The sequence below is a fragment of the Notamacropus eugenii genome, chromosome 1 (assembly GCF_028372415.1).
Source record: "Notamacropus eugenii isolate mMacEug1 chromosome 1, mMacEug1.pri_v2, whole genome shotgun sequence".
Classification (NCBI taxonomy): domain Eukaryota; kingdom Metazoa; phylum Chordata; class Mammalia; order Diprotodontia; family Macropodidae; genus Notamacropus; species Notamacropus eugenii.
This window is the reverse complement of record NC_092872.1, coordinates 612,012,069-612,032,457: the sequence shown is the minus strand read 5'-3', so window position 1 is coordinate 612,032,457 and position 20,389 is coordinate 612,012,069. Positions and strand designations below refer to the sequence as shown.

The 20,389-nt window shown below is 48.4% G+C and overlaps 1 protein-coding gene across 5 annotated transcripts; it reads left to right on the top strand.

The window, feature by feature from the left end:
* Window positions 1-462: 462 nt before the first annotated feature.
* PDLIM2 (PDZ and LIM domain 2) lies at window positions 463-19,190 on the top strand. 5 transcript variants are annotated; one of them, XM_072634883.1, is made up of 10 exons: window positions 463-772; window positions 3,553-3,647; window positions 4,361-4,512; window positions 7,429-7,495; window positions 7,572-7,726; window positions 8,068-8,146; window positions 12,967-13,079; window positions 13,379-13,524; window positions 16,806-16,923; window positions 18,568-19,190. In XM_072634883.1, exons 2-10 carry the CDS (start codon window positions 3,555-3,557, stop codon window positions 18,743-18,745), a joined length of 1,101 nt encoding a protein of 366 aa, XP_072490984.1. In that variant the 5' UTR covers window positions 463-772; window positions 3,553-3,554; the 3' UTR covers window positions 18,746-19,190. The 5 variants fall into 5 exon arrangements, with proteins under 5 accessions (XP_072490984.1, XP_072490982.1, XP_072490983.1 ...); XM_072634881.1 differs by lacking the exon at window positions 463-772 and adding an exon at window positions 999-1,314; XM_072634882.1 differs by lacking the exon at window positions 463-772 and adding an exon at window positions 1,076-1,290.
* The last annotated feature ends 1,199 nt before the right edge of the window (window positions 19,191-20,389 follow it).

Below are 20,389 nucleotides of genomic sequence, written 5' to 3'. Positions count from 1 at the left end.
GCAATTCTAGATCTCATCGGTATTTTTGACTGCAGCATCACATTTCTACGGTTGTACAAAGGACCTTCCAACAACAGTCCTGTGAAGTATGAAGTACCAAGTATTCCATTTTGCAGATGAGGGAACTGAGACTCAGAGAGATTAAGTGACTTGTTTAAAGTCACATAAATTTTCTAGGGGTGGGGGTGGGGAGTTGGAATGAACTTCAGGTCCTTACCTCTTTCCATTGTATCCTGAACCTTTCCCCCTCCCCAGCCAACTGCCCAATCATTGGTATCAGAGGTGCCACTGACAGTTAACCGACAGTAGGGAGTGGGGAGCGCTAGCAAGCGCTGCCATTTATTTAGTGTTTTAAGGTTTGAAAAAAAAAAGTCATTTTATCCGAGTAAGCTCTTGAACCTCCCAACAATAATAATGCCTACCTGTGAGGCAGGCATTATTGTTGTTCTTTTTCAAATTCAGGAAACTGAGGCGCGGAGGCGTTTAAGTCACTCGCCCACGGTCGCACAACCATTAAATGTCTGAGGTGGGACTGGAATGCGTCAGGTCTTTGCAGACTCCAAGCCCAAGTCTTTCCCACCACGTCAAACCCTTCATTTTGAGATCTGGTCAGCGCCTGAACTGAGAACGGTCCAGAAGAAGTAGCAAGGACTCCCGGGGCCCCAGTCGCAGCCACATTCACAGCCCACTGCCCTCTCAGACGGTCACAGGGGCAGAAGATTGGACCTGGCCAGCCTCAGTTTTAGGTGGAATGGGGTGAGAGGAAAAGAAGGTGAGCTGAGGAGTACGGAGCACAACGCGGGACTGAGGGAAAGGGGGCCTTTGAAGCCTCAGGTTTTCTTACAAGATTTGGGGTCTTTATTCCAAGGGCAGCCTTTGGAGTAAAGCCGGAGGTGGGCTCAAACCCAGGCGTGGGCGTCCTCGGAAGGAGCGCGCATCGCCGGAGGCTGAGGACTAGTTGGAATGAAAAGGGGGAGAACCCCCCAGGCAGAGGTGGGAGGGGGCGTGGCTGCCCCCCTCTGCTCCTCCCCTCACACCGGGGCACAGCCCCGAGGCCAGCGACCCGAGCGCTTTGGCTGGTCTGGGAGGAGGCTCGGGGCGCAGCTCAGCACTACAGGGGCGGCCCCAGATCACATGGGCGGAGGCACCTCCCGGAGCCCCAGGCGGACTCTCCCCAGAGCCGACGAGCCGCGGCGGCGGTGAGAGCAGAGGCTGCCTGCGCTTCCCTCCCCTTGCGCCCCACGTCCTGTACCAGGGAGACTGGCAGCCCCGGCTGCCCGAGCCAGTCAGGTGAAGACAGCCCAGCCCGTACAGGTTAGGGGACCAGCACCTGCTCTTTCCCGTTCCTCATCCTCGCCTCCCTGGGCCTTCTTTCCACAGCGTCTCCAGTCTTCTGGCCCCGGCACCGTCTTCTGACCCCCACACCATCTTCTGGCCCCCGCATCTGCCCTCTCCTGCGCCCTTTTCTCTCTCTCCTGTGCCTTTTTCTCTCTCTCCTGTAATCCTGGCTGTGCCCTCCTGCGGCTGCCCTCTCCTACCCCTACCTCCTCACTCCTTCCCCCGCTCATGCCTCCATCCTCCCTCTCCTGCTACCATCTCTCCTCTCCTGCCGCCGTCTCCCATTCCACCCCCGACCCCCTCTCCTGCTCCTGTCTCCCCATTTTCTTCCCCTATCTCTTCACTCCTGCTCTCTTCTATTCTCCCCGCCCCCGGCCCCCATCTTTCATCCCTGCATTCCATCTAGGCTCTCCCCATCTTTCTTCCACCTCCCCCTCCACTCCCCACCCCCACCCCACCCCCGACTCCACTTATCCTTCTTCCCATCTTCCTTCTCTTTACTGGTCTCTCTCCTATTCCTTTTCTTCTTTCCCCAAACTCCTCAGCCCACCAGACCTTGTTCTCCCATCCTCTGGGTGGGTAGGAGCCTCCATCCTACTAAAACAGCCCAGTTCCAACTTGCCAGGTACTTTGGCCCCAGGAATGGGGAAGTCATCCTAACTGGGGAAATTCGCCGGGAAAGTGAACGGAAGCCAGTCTTGGCTCCTTCGATCAAAGCCAAGGAGCCAGAGTCCACTCAGCTCAAAGGTCTGAAGACCAGCTGAGTGCCTTCCCACTATCTCACAGCTGCCTTAAGAGCGCTGTCATCATGAGGCTGGCTGGCTTTGGTTCCTTGGCAAGATGTGGAGCCCAGATGAAGTGAGGTGAAAAAGTCAGAAAGTCAGACTCTGGGGTCCTGAGAGAAGGGGTCAAGGGCGGAAGAGGAGCAGAGAGCCCCCAGTAATGTGCTTGAGATTGGGGGGGGGGGTGAGAGGGTAGGAGAGGAAGTTATTCTAGGAAAAGAGTAAGGCAGGACTCCTTTCTTCTTATGTATCTTGTATTGTTCTCAAAAAGAAGCTGGGCACTCTAGGGTTCATGGGATAAATTATGGGGTACGGGAACTGTATTGGTTGTGTCTGCTGCTCTGTCTTCTTGTCCAGCTCTGCTTCTGGCAGAGGTTTAATGCTCCAGCCTAGATGGACAGGATGCAAGAAAGAGTGCCTAGAACCTGTCTGGGTGGGTATCTGGCAGGGTGGTATCCTCAGACTGGCACAGACATTTCCTGTCCAATCCCATCTTGGGAACTGAAGGCTCAGAAAAGTCTCTGAAAGGCAAGACTTCTGGAAAAGTTTCCTCTCCCGATGAAAGGGAAGAGGAAGAAAAGGATGCCCATCCCTTGTCCTGCCAGCCACCACCCTAGAGCACCCAGAACCCCACTCTCAGGCCTGTCTGTTGATTCCAAGAGCAGGTTGCCTCCTGTAGCTTGGCTAGCACTAAGTATTGAGTGTTCTTGGCATATCAAAGGACTAAGCAGGGTTTGCTTTTTTTAAAACCATAGCACAGCTGGTGTAAGGGCAACCAACTCCCCACCCCCACCCCAAGGGGTATGGTTGATAGGTAGTGGGGGCATGTTGTCCTCCTTCATCTGAGAAATGACAGCCCTACTTGATCTTCTTACTCAGACATCATCATCTTTGGCTCTTACTTGTGATTCCAGCCCTGCTGAGTGTGGGGTCCACAGAGTGCCTGCAGGGGCACATGCATGAGCATCTTTTAGGCCTTTTAGGGTTTCTGTCCTGTCCCCACCCCCTCCTCGTTCTGGGTTCTCTCACCACCTCTTCCTCTTCCCCTACCTCCTTAAATGTGGGAGTGGCAAAAGGAAATAGGTTATATTGTAGATTTTACAGACCAGATTCTCATAGGGTATGACCACACTGCATCAAAGAAAGAGGAAACCGTGGTGGTTCCCCCCACTCAGAACCTACTCTCCAAGACATATCAGTCCACTTACCTTGAGCAGCTGATTTCCTGGGAGTCTCTAGTTCTTAGGACACAAGGAGGGAGAAATTCAATCACCTCCTCCCACAGTGGGAGTGGGGGGGCAGTGAAACTGTTCCTCTGCAGTGGCTTTAGTCACTTCCTCTCCCCTTACCCCACAACCTCCGTATGATTGTTTCCCGTGGCTGGGCCATTACTATTGCCTCCCCCATCTTGTTTATTTCTTTCCGGTCTCAGACATGGCACTGACTGTAGACGTAATGGGGCCTGCACCCTGGGGCTTCCGCATCACTGGAGGCAGAGACTTCCACATGCCCATTGTAGTTTCCAAGGTAAGGAATCAGTGATTCCTATGGGGCGAGGATGGGGGCAAACTGGCATCAAGATCGAATGAGATATTTTGGGTAAAGTGCTTGGCAAATCTTAGAGCGCTATATAAACGTTAGCTATTATTATCGAGAACAAACACCTGATTGTCCCTTTCCCCCCTCACTCTGAAAGACTTACCTACTTTTTAAAAATGCATATCTGGGAATGATTGAGGGGGAGGGATGGTATTGCCATGGGAATAAAGGGTGTGAGTGTGTGTTTTGGTCCAGGCTACCCAGGAATTACAAGTGTCTAACTATAGGGCCTGTTCTCCTCCTCCTCCTCCTCCCTTTCCCCCTAATCATTGGTAACCATCTGGGGTTATTATTACAGTGAAAGGCCTAGAGATCAGGGCTAGATCTGGGTGCAAGGTGAGTGGTCTTATTTGCAAGTTTCAGGGGAGCTATTGGCCAAAAGTATCACTGTGCTTGAAATTTCACCATTAGAAATTAGGTCCTTTGGAAATGTAACTATCCCTCATCAGCTGAAGTGGGGTCAGCTGAGAAGGCCTTGAGAAATAGGACATAGGATAGATACCTAGAAAGGAAAAGACATTCAGAATGTGGTGGTGGGAGATGTCATAGACAATTTTTACAGTTTGAGGAGGGGGGAGTAGGGAATACCTCCCCACACTAAACAGAGCCACTTCTGACCCATGATTGCTCATCCTCTGAAGGTGACGGAACGAGGAAAAGCTGAAGCTGCTGACCTCCGACCTGGTGATGTGATTGTGGCCATCAATGGGGAAAATGCAGGAAGCATGCTTCATGCTGAGGCCCAGAGTAAGATCAAGCTGAGCCCGTCCCCTCTGCGGTTGCAGCTGGACAGGTAGTTTATGGGTCCCTCTTTACCTAATAATTAGTGTCTTCCTCTTAACCAAGTATCATTGGCATGGTCCCCAGGTCCTCCCATGAGGCTTAGAGTGGATGCCTCATTAGGCATTAGGAGTGAGATTTTGAGCAGGGGCAGTACTGGGACTCCAGGATGTCCTGTGGTCAGAGGGTGAAGGAGGTAGGGAAGTTGGGTGAGCACCTCTGTTTCTGTAAGCTCACTGGAGGGTGGGTGCTCCCGATCTAGGTGTGCAGCTATGGGCAGGGCAGGGCGAGTTGGCATCAGGCACCTGGTTGCCCAGGTTTGACTGGTTCCTAGGAGTGTGCAGGGTGTGAGCATGGGCGGGACATGTGGGCTCCTCAGGGGCAAGGGGGAGCAGCTGTGGTTTGGTGTCTCTCCTGAGCCGGGATCCCCCTTGGCACCTCTGAGATGGAGCAGTACCACTTAGGCAGGGGTGTAGGGGAGAGGATCTGAATTGCAGAGGTTTTACTCCCTGTCCTAGCTCCCTCTTTTGTCTTTGCTCCTTTCTAATCTCTTTTCTCTCTTACCCTGACTTTGGTGTTAGCACCTTCCAAGTTCAAGGCAGAACTGTGGGTATGGTGGGATGTTGAGCCTGAAGGCAAGGCTTATGGGGGAGACAGGTGGCTCTCTGGGGTTGGGTGTCCTAGTGACTCAGAGATCAGGAATGTAGAAACATCCCCAAGCAAGAGATACCTCTGGGAGGAGCTCCATTTGGCCTGAGTCATGGCCTCCGTTGTATTGTCTCCTTGGGCTTTTCTCATTTGGAGAGGGTACAGGCCTGTCCTTCTATGCCTCCATGGTGCCAGAAGCTATAATCTCCAGGGGACATTGGTGACTGGGCCAAAGTTGGCATTGGGTGGCCAAATCTGGTAGATCAGATGCCCTTCTACTGCTGCCATCCTTGCCCTCCTCTGGCCACTCCTTCATGCCTTTCTAGGCTGTAAGTGTTTACAGAAGTGGTTCCTGAGGACGGGAAGGGCCTCATGGCATCTGGGAATAGGACCAAAATCCACAGCAGGCAACAGGCCGAATAGGGGTGGGGGAGTTGAGAACATGATTTAGCCTCCCCCTCCAGTCCCCACCAGGGTTGGTAAAACTGCAGCCAAGTCCCTGAGGACTCCAGCGCAACACCTGGCAGGTCAAGGCCTCTGTGGCAAATTCCCCCTTTCTTGCTGAACACAGTTCTCTGCCCTTCTAACCTGTTTCCACCCTCCTCTGTCTTGGGGCTCACTTCTGTGGGATTCTGAAACTCTGAAGCAGAGAAAGGGCAGAGGGAATATTCTTTGTTGGGCCCAGTGCCCTGAACTCCCTTTTCCTGATTCTCCTTTCTCCCCCTTCCCTTAAGTGGCTAAAGGCTAGAATGTGGAGTGGTAAATGAGGTTTCTTTTAACTTTCCCACAGAGTGGCCAGACATCTAAGAATTTATGTGGTGGTGCCTAGGACAAGGCAGTGGTGGTAGCGGAGGGTCACCTCCTTCCTCCTCCCATCTCTTCCTAGTTTCCCTTGGACACCCCACCCCCATCTCTTATCCTTGGCTGAGCTCCTGGCCCCTTAATGACTTCCAGTTTTCAGTTCAAAACCAGTTCCTAAACCCAGGGAAGGATCTAGAAGGGGTATCCAGATCAGAGAATTGGTATTACCTAATGGTTGGCACTGCCCTATGGAACCCCCCATATCAAGGGAGCATTGGAGACTGTTTTTGCATGCATATAGAGGCAGCCAGGTTGTACAGTGGGTAGGGAGCTTACTTGGAGTCAGGAAGACCCGAGTTCAAACCCTGCTTCAGACACGATAGCTGTGTGACCCGGGGCCTTTGTCTCCCTCAGTTTACTCAATTGTAAGATGGAGATAATAATAGCACCTGCCTCCCAGGGTTATTGTAAGGATCAAGTGAGATAATATATCTAAAGTGCTTTGCAAGCTATAAGGCATTCTGTAAATGCTTGCTATTATGTGGTCTTACTCAACCCTCAGAAGCAGCACAGGAACTTCACAGGATGGGTTCTGGCACCCCTGTTATACAGATAAGGATGACAAGAGGTTCCCCACCCTGGCAAGCCTACTTCCTTTGAAATCTGACTTCTAGGATTGAGGGCTTGGGACTCGGTCACACCACTGAGTTGGACCAGAAATTGGTCAAAGTCTTCTTAGGACAGGGCTATACATCGGAGAGGAAGGAAAGATCATCAAAAACTGGGATCAGAAAGACCTGGGCTCCCCCCAGCCCTGTCACTAACTGGCTGTGTGACCTTGGGAGAGTCCCTTTCAGTTTCAGGCTCTCGGTTTCCTCATCAATAAAAGCATAAGTGGTCATTTCAAATTCAACAAATATTTGTTCAGCCGCATACCACACTGGAGACCCTACAGGGCTGAAAAAAGGGACAGGTGAATAAAACTCAACTCTTGCTCTCAAAAAGTTTACTCAGCAGCTAAGAGTGAAAGTTCAGACAGGCAGAAACCAACCACTTGGGCCTCTGGTGGAGGGTCAGACCAAATGATGGGACACAATGTGAAACGGTGGAAGGGCATGGGATGTGAGATTAAGGGGGTTTCCACCTCAGCTCTTCCTGCATGACCTTGAGCAAATCATTTCACTGTTTCAGGTCTCAGTTTCCTCATCTGCAAAATAGGAGGTTGGACTTCACCCCTCAGGTCCCCTTCTAGCTCTAGGTGTGTAACCGTTAAGAGCCCCTCTAGGAGCATCTAGGTGGTGCATTGGATAGAGCACCAGCCCTGGAGTCAGGAAGACCTGAGTTCAAATGTGCCCTCTGACACCAGCTGTGTGACTCTAGGCAAACTATTTTGGAAAAAAAACAAAAAACAAACCCCAAACCTCTGGCTTTGGTATTTTAAGATTCTCCCCATCATTCTCCTTCTTTCCCCATTCCCCAGGTCTCGGGCATCTTCTCCTGGCCAAACCAATGGTGGGAGTTCTCTGGAACTGGCTTCCTGTTTCCAGGTAAGACATCCCACTCCCCATCCCTGGCCTTATTGCCTGAAATGCTTCTCCCTCACGGTATCTTTTCTCCCTTCAGAACCCCATGAGGACTAGAACTGAGAGCCAGACCTCACTGAGATCCTCTTACTCCAGCCCAGCTTCCCTCAGCCCTCCACCATCCCGAAGCTCTTTTTCCACCCCACCCCCTACCAGCTCCCACACCCTGCCAGGAGAGGTGGTAAACAGCAGCAGGTGAGAGATGGGACGTGGGTCACCTGGGTCCAGTTTCACATTTAACTGGCTGGAGACCTCTGTTGTTTTAGTCCATGGGTGGGGAACCACAAGTGGTCCTCTAGGTCCTCAAGTGCAGCCCTTCACCTGTCAAAGTGCTGCACTTGAGGACCTAGAGGGCCACATATGGCCTCCAGGCTGCAGGTTCCCCCACCCCTCTAATTTAGTCACCAGTAGACACCCCTGTTTCCAGCCCCTTCTCCTAAATTCTTGTAGGGGGTATGGGCGGCCATTGTCCTTACTTAACCCTTGCCTCTGATAAGGGAAACAGGGTCAAACATTTCTCTTTTTTTCTGTTTCAGTTTCCAGAGTTTATCATATTCCCCTGCTTCTGTCTATTCTGAACACCTGACCTCTCGGGGCCATCTTAGCAGCAAGCAGGTAAGGAGGAGATGGGATTGGCGGGATGCTGGGGGTTGCTTCAGCAGCATCTAGGCCCTCCTCGTCCTGGGATCCTGGGGGTTGGCGCAGCCCTCTGGGGAAGAAAGGGCCACTCTCCTTTTCCTGGGCACAGCTGCTCACTTCTCAGGAGGAGGGATGCTTATCCTTTCCCGGCAGTTTTGCCCCCATGGGACTGATGCTCTGGTACCAGCACCGTTCAGTGCCTCCCCTCGGTTTTTCTCAATTCCCGAAAGCCTCAGCCCCCACACTTGCTGGCTTCCTCCCTCCTTTTGTGTTTCTCTTGGGCTGAGACTGAAATAGTTTTGCTGCTGCTGTTGGGTTGTTTCCCTTTGGCTCCCACTCCATCCCCTGAGAAATTCCTCCCCTGTTCCAAGTGGTATCCCCCTCCCCCTCCCTGCACTCCCCACCCCCTGCTACAAGGCCTGTTCTTCCTCATTTTTACTCTGCTTCCCTATTTTTTAATAGTTTTGACTTCTCCTGGCATCCTGGGATGGGGCTTTGATTTTATATAGGCTCCTCACATATGCATTCCACCTCTTCACCTCTCCTACCTCTCTCCTTTTGCCTGGTTACAGCCCAAGCCCCCTTAGAGAGAGGGCATGGGTGCTACTGGAATGGACTCCAGCTGTTGGGGGTGAGACATATAGTATCCAGCTGCTGGGGTGAGGGGGATTGTGTCTAGCTGCTAGCCCCCAGAGCTGGCCTCCCACGGGGCAGAGGGTTTCTGGGGATGAAGGGTGGGGCAGAAGGGCCAGACTTTTGTGAGTAAAACTTGATTAGTCAAAGTTTGATTGGTCAGATGGTTGATTACTGACTATTCCCACCATGATGCAGAAGGGATATAGCAGAAAGACATGCTCTGTCTTCTCAAGATTTTTATATTAAATTTAGTAGAGGTTCAGGGAAGCAAGAGCTCACTGTGGGGAGTTAGGAGAGGTTTCATGGAAAATGTGGGAATTAACGTAAGCCTTGAAAGCTAAGTGAAGAGAAGGAGGAAGACATTTTAGACCAGGGTGGTGAAAAGTGCAAGGGGAGAGCAGGAATAATAGTGGCGGTGAAGCTTATGGATTGGGAGATGATGAGCAAGTCAGCCTGGGAGAAGTCAGAGGCTGTCCATTAGGGAGAATGGAAGCTAAGGCTGAATAGGTGAGATGGGGAGAGATGGCTGATTCTATGGAGAGGGTTACCCCAGACAGGTCACGAGTTCTAGGAGATACCTCAGGGTCCTAGAAAAAGCTGCATCTGAGAGGAGGTAACCAGAGCAATAAAGTGAGAGGACAATCCTTGCAATTCTTTAGCAATATAGAAATCATAAAGCTTAGCACCTAGGTAGTGAGAATAATTAGTCAAAGTAGAAATATCTCTGATGGTAGGCTGGGGTAAACTTCTCTCCTGTTCCATCCTGCTCTTCAGCAATGCCTTGGATTGGTATCTTGGTCACCCTTTTCCCTCATGGGGCAATACCCTATCTCTTCTCTCCTATAGAGGAGAGTATCTATTTGTTCTAGGAAGAGTTTGTGGTGGCGTAGTGAATAAAGCGTTGAGTTCAAATCCTGCTCAGACACTAGCTCTGCGGCTCTGGACAAGTCACTTGTCTCTGTCTGCCTCAGTCTCCTAACCTGTAAAATGGGGACCATAATGGCACCTGCGTCCCGAAGTTATGATGATCACATGAGATAATATTTGTAAAGCTGTACAAATGGTAGCGTTGATCAATAATAATAAATAGTTAAGAGTATTATTATTGTCCTAGTTAAGGCCCAGGGTCCTGGTCTCTTATAAGGAATAAGTTTCTAAAGTTAAAGTATGTTTGTAGTGCTTTCTTGTAATTATACCTGAATTTGGGGGGAAAGAGTGGTTGGATGTTCCTGGGGAAGGAGCTTCCATCTGTTATTTTAGAGTGCTGCAGTCCAGCCTCAGCTTTATTACCAATGCCCCATGTAACCTTGAGTTAATCCACTCCTGGGTTGGTTTTCTTATCTGGAAATTGAGGACCAGGGCTAGATCTCTAAGGAAGCTTCCATTTGTGCTCTGAGACAATCTATAGGGACATTGGTGCTGGGCAGCTAAGGGAGGGAGAGGGACTTTTTGGTGTCCTCATCCTATTCCCATCCGACCTGTTGAGAGCAGGCGTCCATCCAGGGTTTAGAAGGGCCAGCATGAAGGGGGCCAAAGCCTTCTTCTAGGTGCTACTGAGGTAAAATGGGAGGAAAGGGAAAGAAGGAAGCATTTATTGAGCATCTACTATGTGCCAGGTCCTGACTAAGCATTTTACAAATATTCTGTCATTTTATCCTCACAACAACCCTGGGAGGCAGGTGCTGTTATTATCCCCATTTCATAAATAAGGAAATTGAGGCAGTAAGAAGTTAAATGATTTGCCCAGGGTCGCACAGATAGCAAGTGTCTGAGGCTGGATTTGAATTCAGGTCTTACTGACTCCACATCCATCTAGCAGATCAGAAATGTTAAATTTCAGCTATAGAAGAGATGTCAGAGGATCATAGATTTGGAGACAGAAGGAGCCTTAGAGTTCCAGTGGAGTCCAGCCCCTTCCCCCCAACCCTGATTTTACAAATGAGGAGATTGAAGTAGCCAGAGGTTAAGTGACTAGTTCAGGATTACATTGCTAGCAAGTGCCTGAGGCTGAATTTGAACTCAGGTCTTTCTAACTCCAAGTCTGGAGTTCTATTCCCACAATACCCCATTGCCTCAAGTCATCTTGAGTTCAACTCAGGTGTACAGGTGTCCCGGGTTAAAGTGGCCTTGACAAGAGTGACTTTGATCAAAGCCCTTCTGTTTTCTGATGGGCTGACTTGAGGCATCCCCCCTCTCTCTCTTTGCCCTGGCCCCTCCCAAATCAGACAGGATGTAAGCCCCAAGTATCTTTCTTCACCTCCGGGAAAATCTTCTTGTCTCTCCCTTCTCCCTTGAAATAACATCAGAGTCTCCTCTATCAAACACTGCCCATCCATCCCTTCAGACCCCTCATAGCCTTGCCTGACCACACTGGTCCAACCCTATCTCGATCTCTTTCTCCTTTAAGAACAATTGTCATTTACACAGTGCCTTATAGTTTGTGAAAATGATCTCATTTCCCCCCTCAACAACCCTGTGAAATTAAATCCTGGAGGTATTATTATGCCCATTTCACATTTGAGGAAACTGAGGCCAGAGCAGTTAAATGACTTGCCTATGGTCCCTTGACTATATGTGTTCCAGAGGCAGTATTTCTTTCCATTACGTTACCTTGCCCCTACAAACAACCAGGTCCTTTTCATCTTGGCTTTTTCCCTAGAGAACCTGAGCAACTTCCTGGTAGGCTAGCAACCCTTAGACAACTGGAGTACCAATGCATCACCACTCAGGATCTTCACCTGCAACTTAGAGGCAACTTATGACCATGGATGGGACTTGGCCTAAGAGTTAGGAGACTTCTAATCCTGCCTCTGTGATATTATCTGTGAAGTAATGGGGTTGGACAAAATGGTCCCTTGCAACTTTGGCCTTCTAGGACTCTGATAACTGTACACTCTCTGCCAGTTTCACAGGGGGATAAACAGGTGCTAATTTGCACCATAGCCTATAGAGTAAACCTGAACTGCAGATATTATAAAGAGAAAGCATTAGAGGGGCCTGCTAGCCCAGAGCTTAGGCATGTATTGCGTTCAAGTAGACTCTAGGTATTAAAGCATTCATCCTCACTAACCATCAGATGTAGTGCAAGGGGCACTAGTTCTGAGATCAGAGAACCTAGGTTCAAATCCCCACCTCTGAAAGCTCACCACCTTGGTGACTCTGGGCAAGTCATTTCTTCATTTCTCCAGGTCTCATCTTTCTTGACTGTAAGATGAGGGAGGTGAACTAGGTGGCTTCAAAGTCCCTTCTGGCTCAAGAACAAAAACGAGGGACCTTTTTGCAGCTGTAGAGAGTGAGTGTGTAGAGGGGTAGAATGCATCTAGGAATGACAGTCAGGAGACCTGGGTAGACTCTTAATCACTGTGAGCCTTAGGAAGGAAGAAAAGGAGGAGAGAAAGAGAGAAGGAAGGAGAGAAGGAAAGAAGGAGGGAAAGAACAAAGGAAAGAGGGAAAAAGGGAGAAAGCTAGAGAATGAGGATGGAAAGGAGGGAAAGAAGGAAGGAGGGTGGGAAAGGGAGAAGGAAAGAGGGAAAAGGGAAGAAAGAAAGAAGGAGAGAAAAGGGAAGAAAGGAGGGATGAAGTAAGAAAAGAGGAGGGAGGGAAGGTAGGAAGAAGGGAAAGAAGGGAGAAACTAAGTATTTATTAAACAGTTGCCATATGCCAGACCCTCTGGTAAACACTGTACCATCATTACCTCATTTGATCCTCACAGCCACCCTGGGAGGTAGGTGTACTATTATCTCCATTTTACAATTGAGGAAACCGAGGCAGATTGAGATTAAATGACTTGCCCAGGTCACACATCTAGCAAATGTCTGAGACTGAATTTGAACTCCGATCTTTCTGACTCTAGGTACAGTTCTCTATCCACTGTTCCCCCGAGCTCATTTTCCTTATCTGGGCCTCAGTTTTCCCCTCTGTAAAATGAAGGGGATAATGTCCCAGGCCCCTTCGTGCTCTGACATTCTGAGTCTCTTATTCTAAGGTCATCCGTCCCTGCACCTGGAGAATGTCCCTTTCCCTGGTCAGTGAGAAAGACGTGCCCTCTAGTGTTTAGCAGGAGAACGCGTGGGCTGAGTAGGAGAAAGGGGTGTGCTTCGCCCTGACTGACCCATCCTCTTCCTGCTCCTCCCTCACCGCCTTCTCCTTTTCTTCTCCAGGCTGGGCTTGGTCGAGCTGGCGACTCTGCGGTCTGGGTGCTGCCACCTTCCCCAGGGGGGTTCCGAGGTTCCCAGTCCTCTAGCCCCAAACGATCCTCTAGCCCCAAGCGCAGGTATGGCGGGGAGCAGGGTGAGCCTGGGGAAGGGTTGTATATGGGGCCGAAGGGCTGAGGCTTGGCCAGAAAACAGCTAGCAGCTGGGAGAGGAGGTTGGAGTGTAGGGATCCTGGGGTGGGATTGGAGGAGCAGGGCTGGGTCTCTCCTGGTTGGCTTGTGCCTCTTCTATGGCCCCAGGCCACCACTCTAGCCTTTAGGTCCCTTGACACCCCCTCCCCCCCACCACACACCCCATTCCAACTTCCTTCCTTCCTCCCTTCATCACCCTCCTCTGATTCCTGCCTCATTCTCCGCAGTGTGGACTTTGAAGGGGGAGGGCCTTACCTAGAGGAAGATTCTGAGGTCTTCAAGATGTTGCAGGAGAATCTGGAGGCTCGGACTGCCCCAAGGCAGTCCAGTTCCTTCAGGATGCTGCAGGAAGCATTGGAGGCAGAGGAGAAAGGTAAAGGCAGAGCAAGGCCTGGGGTTTGGGGAAGGGAGTCTCCAGGGCCCTTTGTGCTCAACGTAGGGGAAGGGTCAAGGGGGATCCAAAGAGCCATAAACATAATATCTGACACATTTTGCTATTCATATCTACTATTCAGTTGCTATCCTGGTAGCTCTTGTCTGCATACATCCAGGTCACTCCTTTTCCTTTCTCAATGAGTTTGGTGCCTGGCTCACAGTTTTTCTCTCTTCAACTCTTGCCCTCCTACTGAGGACTTCAGTATACACATAAACTTTCCCTCAAACACCCTAACAACTTAGTTCCTCAACCTACTCACTTCCCACGACGTACTCCTCTACCCCAATTCAGCCACACACAACGATGGTCCTACCCTTGATCTTGCCATCACCCACAGTTGGACCCAGATGGCTCTGGAGGAGACAATGAGGCTGGTGACTTTGCATAGCCCTGCCTCACTTAAATTCAATTCACTTGCAAGTCAAGACATCACCTTCCTGATGTCATTGGTCCTCTTGGGGAACCAAGGACAAACAATCCACAAAGACAGTCCCTTCAACTGCACATAATCTATTCACTTTCCTCCTCTCCCTCTCCCTTCCCTTATCAACTCTTTACTCTTCCAGGCCATCAACCTGCACTGGTCACTCTCTTCACTTTTTCCCATCTTGATCCCTTGTTGAATCATTTCAACTCAATGCTCTCCTCTTCTTTGAATCCCTGACCCCTTACCATATTGACAATTTCATTCTGCTAAGCCTCAGCCTTTGATCACCCTGCCATCTGCTACCTTCATATCTACATGCATGCACTACTTAATGAAAGTGAAGAAAATCATGCAACTGTTCTGACAGTGTTCACTACATGTAGATCTACATTATACAACCTCAACTGGGCCTTCACTGCTACTAAACAATCTTACTATACGTTCTCCATCAACTCACTATCTCATTCTCTATAATGACTCTTCCAAACTTTTTCATCCCTCTCAAGCCTACCATGGCTCCCAGTCCCTCCACCATCTTAGCTGAGAACCTTGCTTTATATTTTACAGAAATATTTGAGGCCATTTTCCATGAAGTCCCTATTCTTCTTCATCTCGTCACTCATTTGCCTATGGCTACCTATCTTGCAGGAAGAAACAGCCTTTTCCAAGGCTAACCCCTCACTTGCACAAGTAATCCCATTCTGTCCCATCTCCTCCAAAATTCCCAGTCTGTCATTTATCTTCAATCTCTTTCTGTCTACTGACTTTTTCCTACTGCCTCCAAACATGCCCATGTCTTCCCCAATCTCAAAAAACCCTCATTTGTTCCTTCAAATTATTGTCCTTTTTCTCTTCTACTCTTTGTGGCCAAATTTGTTGAAAAAGCCATCTACAATAGGTGCCTCCACTTTCCTAGCCACACTGCTTTACCCCTCAGTCCAGCTTCTAACCTCAGCATTCCTTTGAAACTGCTCTCCTCAAAGTTACTAATGATCTCTTAATGGCCAAATCCAATGGCCTTTTCTCAGTCCTCTTTCTCCTGGACTTCTCTGTAGCCTCTGAAAGTAGTGATCACCCTCTTTTCCTTAATACTCCCTTCTCTCTAGGTTCTCTCCTGGTTCTCCTTCTACCTGTCAGAGCACTCCTCTGTCTCCTTTACTGGATCCTCATCCTGGTCACACCCTCTAACTGTAGGTGTCCCATAGCGTTCTGTCCTGAGCCCTATTCTCTTCTTCCCTCTCTACTATACTTAATATCTAATCAACTTCTGTGGATTTAATTATGAGCTCTATGCTAATGATTCTCAAATATACCTTTCCTGCCTTAACCTTTCACTGACCTCTGTTCTCACATCTCCATCTGCCTCTCAGATATCTCAAACTGGATATCCAGTAGATATCTTAAACTCAATATCTCCAAAATGGAACTCATTATCTTTCCCTTACAAAAATAAACTAAACTGTCTTCCTAGTCCCTCGGGCTCATAACCTAGTAGTCCTGGACTCCTCCTTATTTCTCACCCCACCATATTCAGTCTATTGCTTGTGGATCTCACCTTTGCACCATCTCTCAAATGCTCTCCCTTCTCTCTGACACTGCACCATTTTGGTGCATACTTTAATTAACCCACATCTGGATTACTACACTAGCCTGCTGGTGGGTCAGTCTGCTTCAAATTTCTCCCATTTTCAATCCATCCTCCCTTCAACCTCTAAGGTGATTTTCCTAAAGCGCAGGTCCAACCACATCATCTCCTTCATTCAGTAAGCTCCAGTGGCTCCCTATCTCCTCTAAGGTCAAATACAAAATCCTCTGTTGTTCAAAGCTCTTCATAACCTAATTGCTCCCGCTTCCAGTCTTCATACTCCTGGAAACATACTCTTTGCTCCAGTGACGCCGACCTCCTGGCCATTTCACAGACAACACATTCCAGTTTTCATTTTCTCTGGTTGCCCTCCATGTCTGCAATGCTCTTCTTTCTTATCTTTACCTACTGGCCTCTTCAACTTCCTTTAAGTCCCAACTAAAATCCAATCTTCTACAGGAAACATTTCTCAGCCGTTCTCAATTCTCTTGCCTTCCTCTGTTATTTCCCATTTATTCTGCAGGCAGCTTGTGTAGACGTATTTGTTTGTCGTGGCCTCCATGTGATGGTGAGCCTCTTTTGTATCACCAACACTTAGTACAGAGCCTGGCACCTAGTCGGGGCTTAATAAATGTTTATTGACTGATCTCTGACATAATAGTAATAATAAGTACTTATGATGATGATAATAACGATAGCTGACATTTACATAGCACTTACTATGTTTTGGTGCCTTAAAATGGTTTTCTTATGTGATGCTCACAACGACACTGAGGGGTAGGTGCTATAATAATCCCCATTTTACAGATGAGAAAACTGGGATAGCACAGGTTAAGTGACTTGCTCAGGGTCACACTAATAGTAAGTGTCTGAGGTCTTTCTGACTTCAGACCTAGAACCCTAACCACTGCACCACCTGTATGACCCTGGGCAAGTCATTTAACTTCTCAGTGCTTTAAGTAACTCTCAAAGAACAACCTATATTAATATAATCATAGCTCTACATAAAGGGGCAGTAGGAGACGTGCCTTGAAATGTAGACTTTGGTGGAATTGTAGAGGGCCTTGAATGCAAAGTAGAGACATTCAGGAGGCCAAGGATATAAGGCAATATGTGTATATGATTTAATGTTCAAATGGATGACCTTGGGGAGGTGGGTTTGGGACATTAGATAATGAAGGAAAATTCTCTGTCTTTCTTCTGTAGATGGCACCTCTACTTACCTGCCCAGCTCATTGAATCCACTGGCCTCCCGGCCAGCTGGCGCTGCCCAGACCACACCACCCAGACTTCACACCTGTGAAAAATGCAGTACCAGCATCACGTGAGTGGCTGCTGGAAAGTGGAGGCTGGGGAACTGGACGGTGGTCCCAGGATAGGGCAGACCCTTGTGCTAGAGAGAGAGTCAGGGTGCCATTCTGGCCTCTTAAAAATGGCCATTGATGTCCTCAACCTTGGGACTTGATATAGGGTGAGGCAAAGCTGGAAGAAAGACCCACTTGTTTTCAAGGATAATTTTTAGCCCTGAAAACTTCAGTTCTGAGGGAACATCTCTAGTACCTTGTCTTCTCCTTTTTCCTTCTCCATCTCCTTCAGAGGGATAGATTATCAGTCAATCAGCAAGCATATACTAAAGTGTCAAGCGTTATCATAAACCCTGGGGATCCAAAGAAGGGAAGAAACAGGCCTTGTTCTCAAGGAGTGCAGCCTAATGGGGGCCATAATAGGTACGTAAGTGAATGCTTACAAGATGCAGACAGTAAGTGGTAACCTTAGTGGCCCTTGCAGCTGGGGAAACTCAGAAGACCTCCTGAAGAAGGTGGCATTGAGCCAAGCCTTGAAGGAAGCCAGGTTAAGGAAGAGCTTTAAGACCTGGGGGTAACAGGGGGTCACTGGCATTTGAAGAAGGGTGTGACGTGGTCAGAACTGCACTTTAGTGATTGAGTGGATGAGGCTGGGTTGGTGGAGTTGGTGGAGATGGGAAGGGCACTGGCCCCTGGGGGGATCAGGAAAGCTTTTTTGTGTAACGAGGTAGCATTTGAGCTGAGTTTCCAAGGAAACCAGGAATTCCCTCTAAGAGTGAATGCATTCCAGGTATGAAGGACCAGCTGTGCAAAGCTACAAAGGTGGGAGATGGGAGTGTCATGTGTGAGTGACAGTAAGAAAGCCATCCTGAGTGGGACTGTGTAATTTGAGAGTGGAAGTAATGTACGAGAAGTCTGGGTACTTGACATGGTTGGGGCCATGTCAGATTTAAAAGGCAAATAGATGTGAGTGATAGATGTGAAAATAATTTGAACAGCATAAATCCATAGAGCTTTACATGCAAGATAATGAGTATTTTTTTTTCTTCAAAGGTCTTTATTTCTGAATTCTTTTTCTTCTCCCTTAGAATGCTTCTCACAGCTATTCCTTTCTACTGTGCTTTCTGTCCTTTATCTCCTTCTCAAATGGGGTAGAAAGTGGATTCAGTAAGTGAGAGAACCATTCCAATCCCTACTTCAAGCTCTGCTTAACCCTTTTGGGGAGGATTCCTTTACATTTCTCTGAAGTCTCGAGATCACTAGGGGGTATGTGGGTGTGTGCCAGTGTGTATGTTTGTATGTGTTTTGAGGGGCAGGGTTTGTGCCCCTGAAAGGGCCAGGGCAATGTTGCTGCTTGTTCTCTATTGTGAGTCCTGGGAAATTTTGGAGAGGGAGACAACAATCAATTTTGAGATCTACCAGTAAATATGGGTTTCCCTGTTGGGCATTGCTGTCAATAGACAAATATGACAATCCCTTTGGGTAAAGGAATCAGGTCTCCAGTGTTTCCCTCTGTAATTTTTTTTGCCCCCCGCCCCCTCCCTACCCCATTGTTAGATTAGTCCCTAGAAGAATAGGTTCCTGGTACATCACCCTTATCCGACTCACCGCCTCCTGCATTGTTGGTGTTACTGGTTAGTAACAGTTCCTCCCTCCCCCTGCAGGAACCAGGCTGTACGGATACAGGATGGGCGGTATCGACACCCTGGCTGCTATACCTGTTTGGACTGTGGGCTAAACCTGAAGATGCGGGGCCACTTCTGGGTGGATGATGAGTTGTATTGCGAGAAACATGCCCGACAGCGCTACTCAGCCCGCCATGCCCTGAGCTCCCACTCCTGAAGGGCCCCCCTGGATCTCTCTTTCCTCTCCCTTACTCCCCCACCTTTTGTCTGAGGAACTCTGCTGGGGGTCTTTGCTAATGGGAAGCTTATGCAGAAGAGAAGGTGGTGGGTAGCTCTTGGGGACTGAGGTTAGGGACCATTTCAAGGGTTGGAATATGTTTCTTTTGTACCAGGCCCTCTCTGTTTCCAGGTATAGGCAGTAAGAGCAAGCTCTTAAGCTCCATTTAGGGACTTAAAGGGTTGTTTTCCCTGACCAAGTGGGGACCGTGCCACAGGGTGAGATGGGCTGTGCACCAGATGCTGAGCCCTAGGTCATACATAGGGTGACGACAGGGTGGGTTCCAGTGCAAGGTAAAAATGATTTGCTTTGAAAGCCATTGTGTGTAAAGATATGAAAAAATATATATATATATACATGCATAAATAAAGTAGATAATGCTCCATCTCCCTCCTAATTTCCTCTCTCAGTTTGATCTCAGGCCCTAAAACCACATGGAAAGGGTGCTTCATGTTCCTCAGTCCAAATAAAGTTACTTCTGATGCCAGGAACTAAGGTAGATGTGAGCAATGGATGACCTTTGAGAGGAGAGAGCATTCAGAGTGAGGGGACAGTTGGGAGGGTCTGCAGACAAACTGTGCTGGTGCCAATTTTGCATTTGGTGAACCAGGCTCAGGGTATATATTGATGTACAATTAATGGATCAATTAAAAGTCTTAAAAATAACACATCTTCACGTAATATTTTGAAGTTGACAACTTCCTTGTAAAATTAATAGTACAAGGCTTCCTGTCATCATTTTACAAATGGAGGTGAGTCTCAAAGATGCTTGTAGCCATGGAAACTAGTAAATGGAGGACCTGGAATTGGAACCCATGTCCCCTGACTCCAAGGCAAGGGTTTTTGCCACTGTGTCATACAGCCTGTGCATTTTATATGGTCTCAGTTTGGCATAAAGGGCTCTGATGGCAATCTTCTAAACTTTAGTGAAGATTGACTGTATTGTTGTCTCTGTGTGGGCATGTATGCATAGATGGACATTATCTGGCTATCCATTCATTCATCTGTACTTTAGTAACTTAGTACTTTTAAATGAATGGACATTTGGGTGGCACAGTGGATAAAGCCGTAGGCTTAGAACCAGGAAGACTCCTATTCTTTAGTTCAAACCTGGCCTCAGATAGTTATTAGTTGTGTGACCCTGGGCAAGTCACTTAACTCTGCTTGCCTCAATTTCTCTTCTGTAAAGTGGGCTGGAGAAGGAAATGGCAAACCTCTCCAGTATCTTTGACAAGAAAACCCCAAATAGGCTCAGAAAGAGTCATATACAACTGAAGCAACTGAACAAACTTTCAAGTGAAAGATAAACTGAGATCACTGGTTTTTGCCCATTGATTTACAAGTTTAACATATATGCTACATATAGAAGCTTTAACATATTAACTACATGCACGACAAATATTTAGCACAGATGAACTTAACCTATGTAGCACATATACACAGAGAATCAACAGTATGGCCAGTCTTTATTAAAGTTGATTAACACTGGTTTGTTTTAGTCCACTTCTGTGACTTCATCAGAGTGGGGAATTCTCAGTGTGGAAACTCTCTCCACTAATGCAGATGACAAAATTATCTGTGATT

What these genes read in the sequence shown, in the direction of transcription:
- PDLIM2 (XM_072634883.1), top strand. Translation starts at nt 3,555, where the DNA reads ATGGCACTGACTGTAGACGTAATGGGGCCTGCACCCTGGGGCTTCCGC. An exon ending in CTGCGGTTGCAGCTGGACAG is followed by an intron (nt 4,513 to 7,428) that starts GTAGTTTATGGG and finishes CCCATTCCCCAG; the next exon opens with GTCTCGGGCATCTTCTCCTG. An exon ending in ATTGGAGGCAGAGGAGAAAG is followed by an intron (nt 13,525 to 16,805) that starts GTAAAGGCAGAG and finishes TTTCTTCTGTAG; the next exon opens with ATGGCACCTCTACTTACCTG.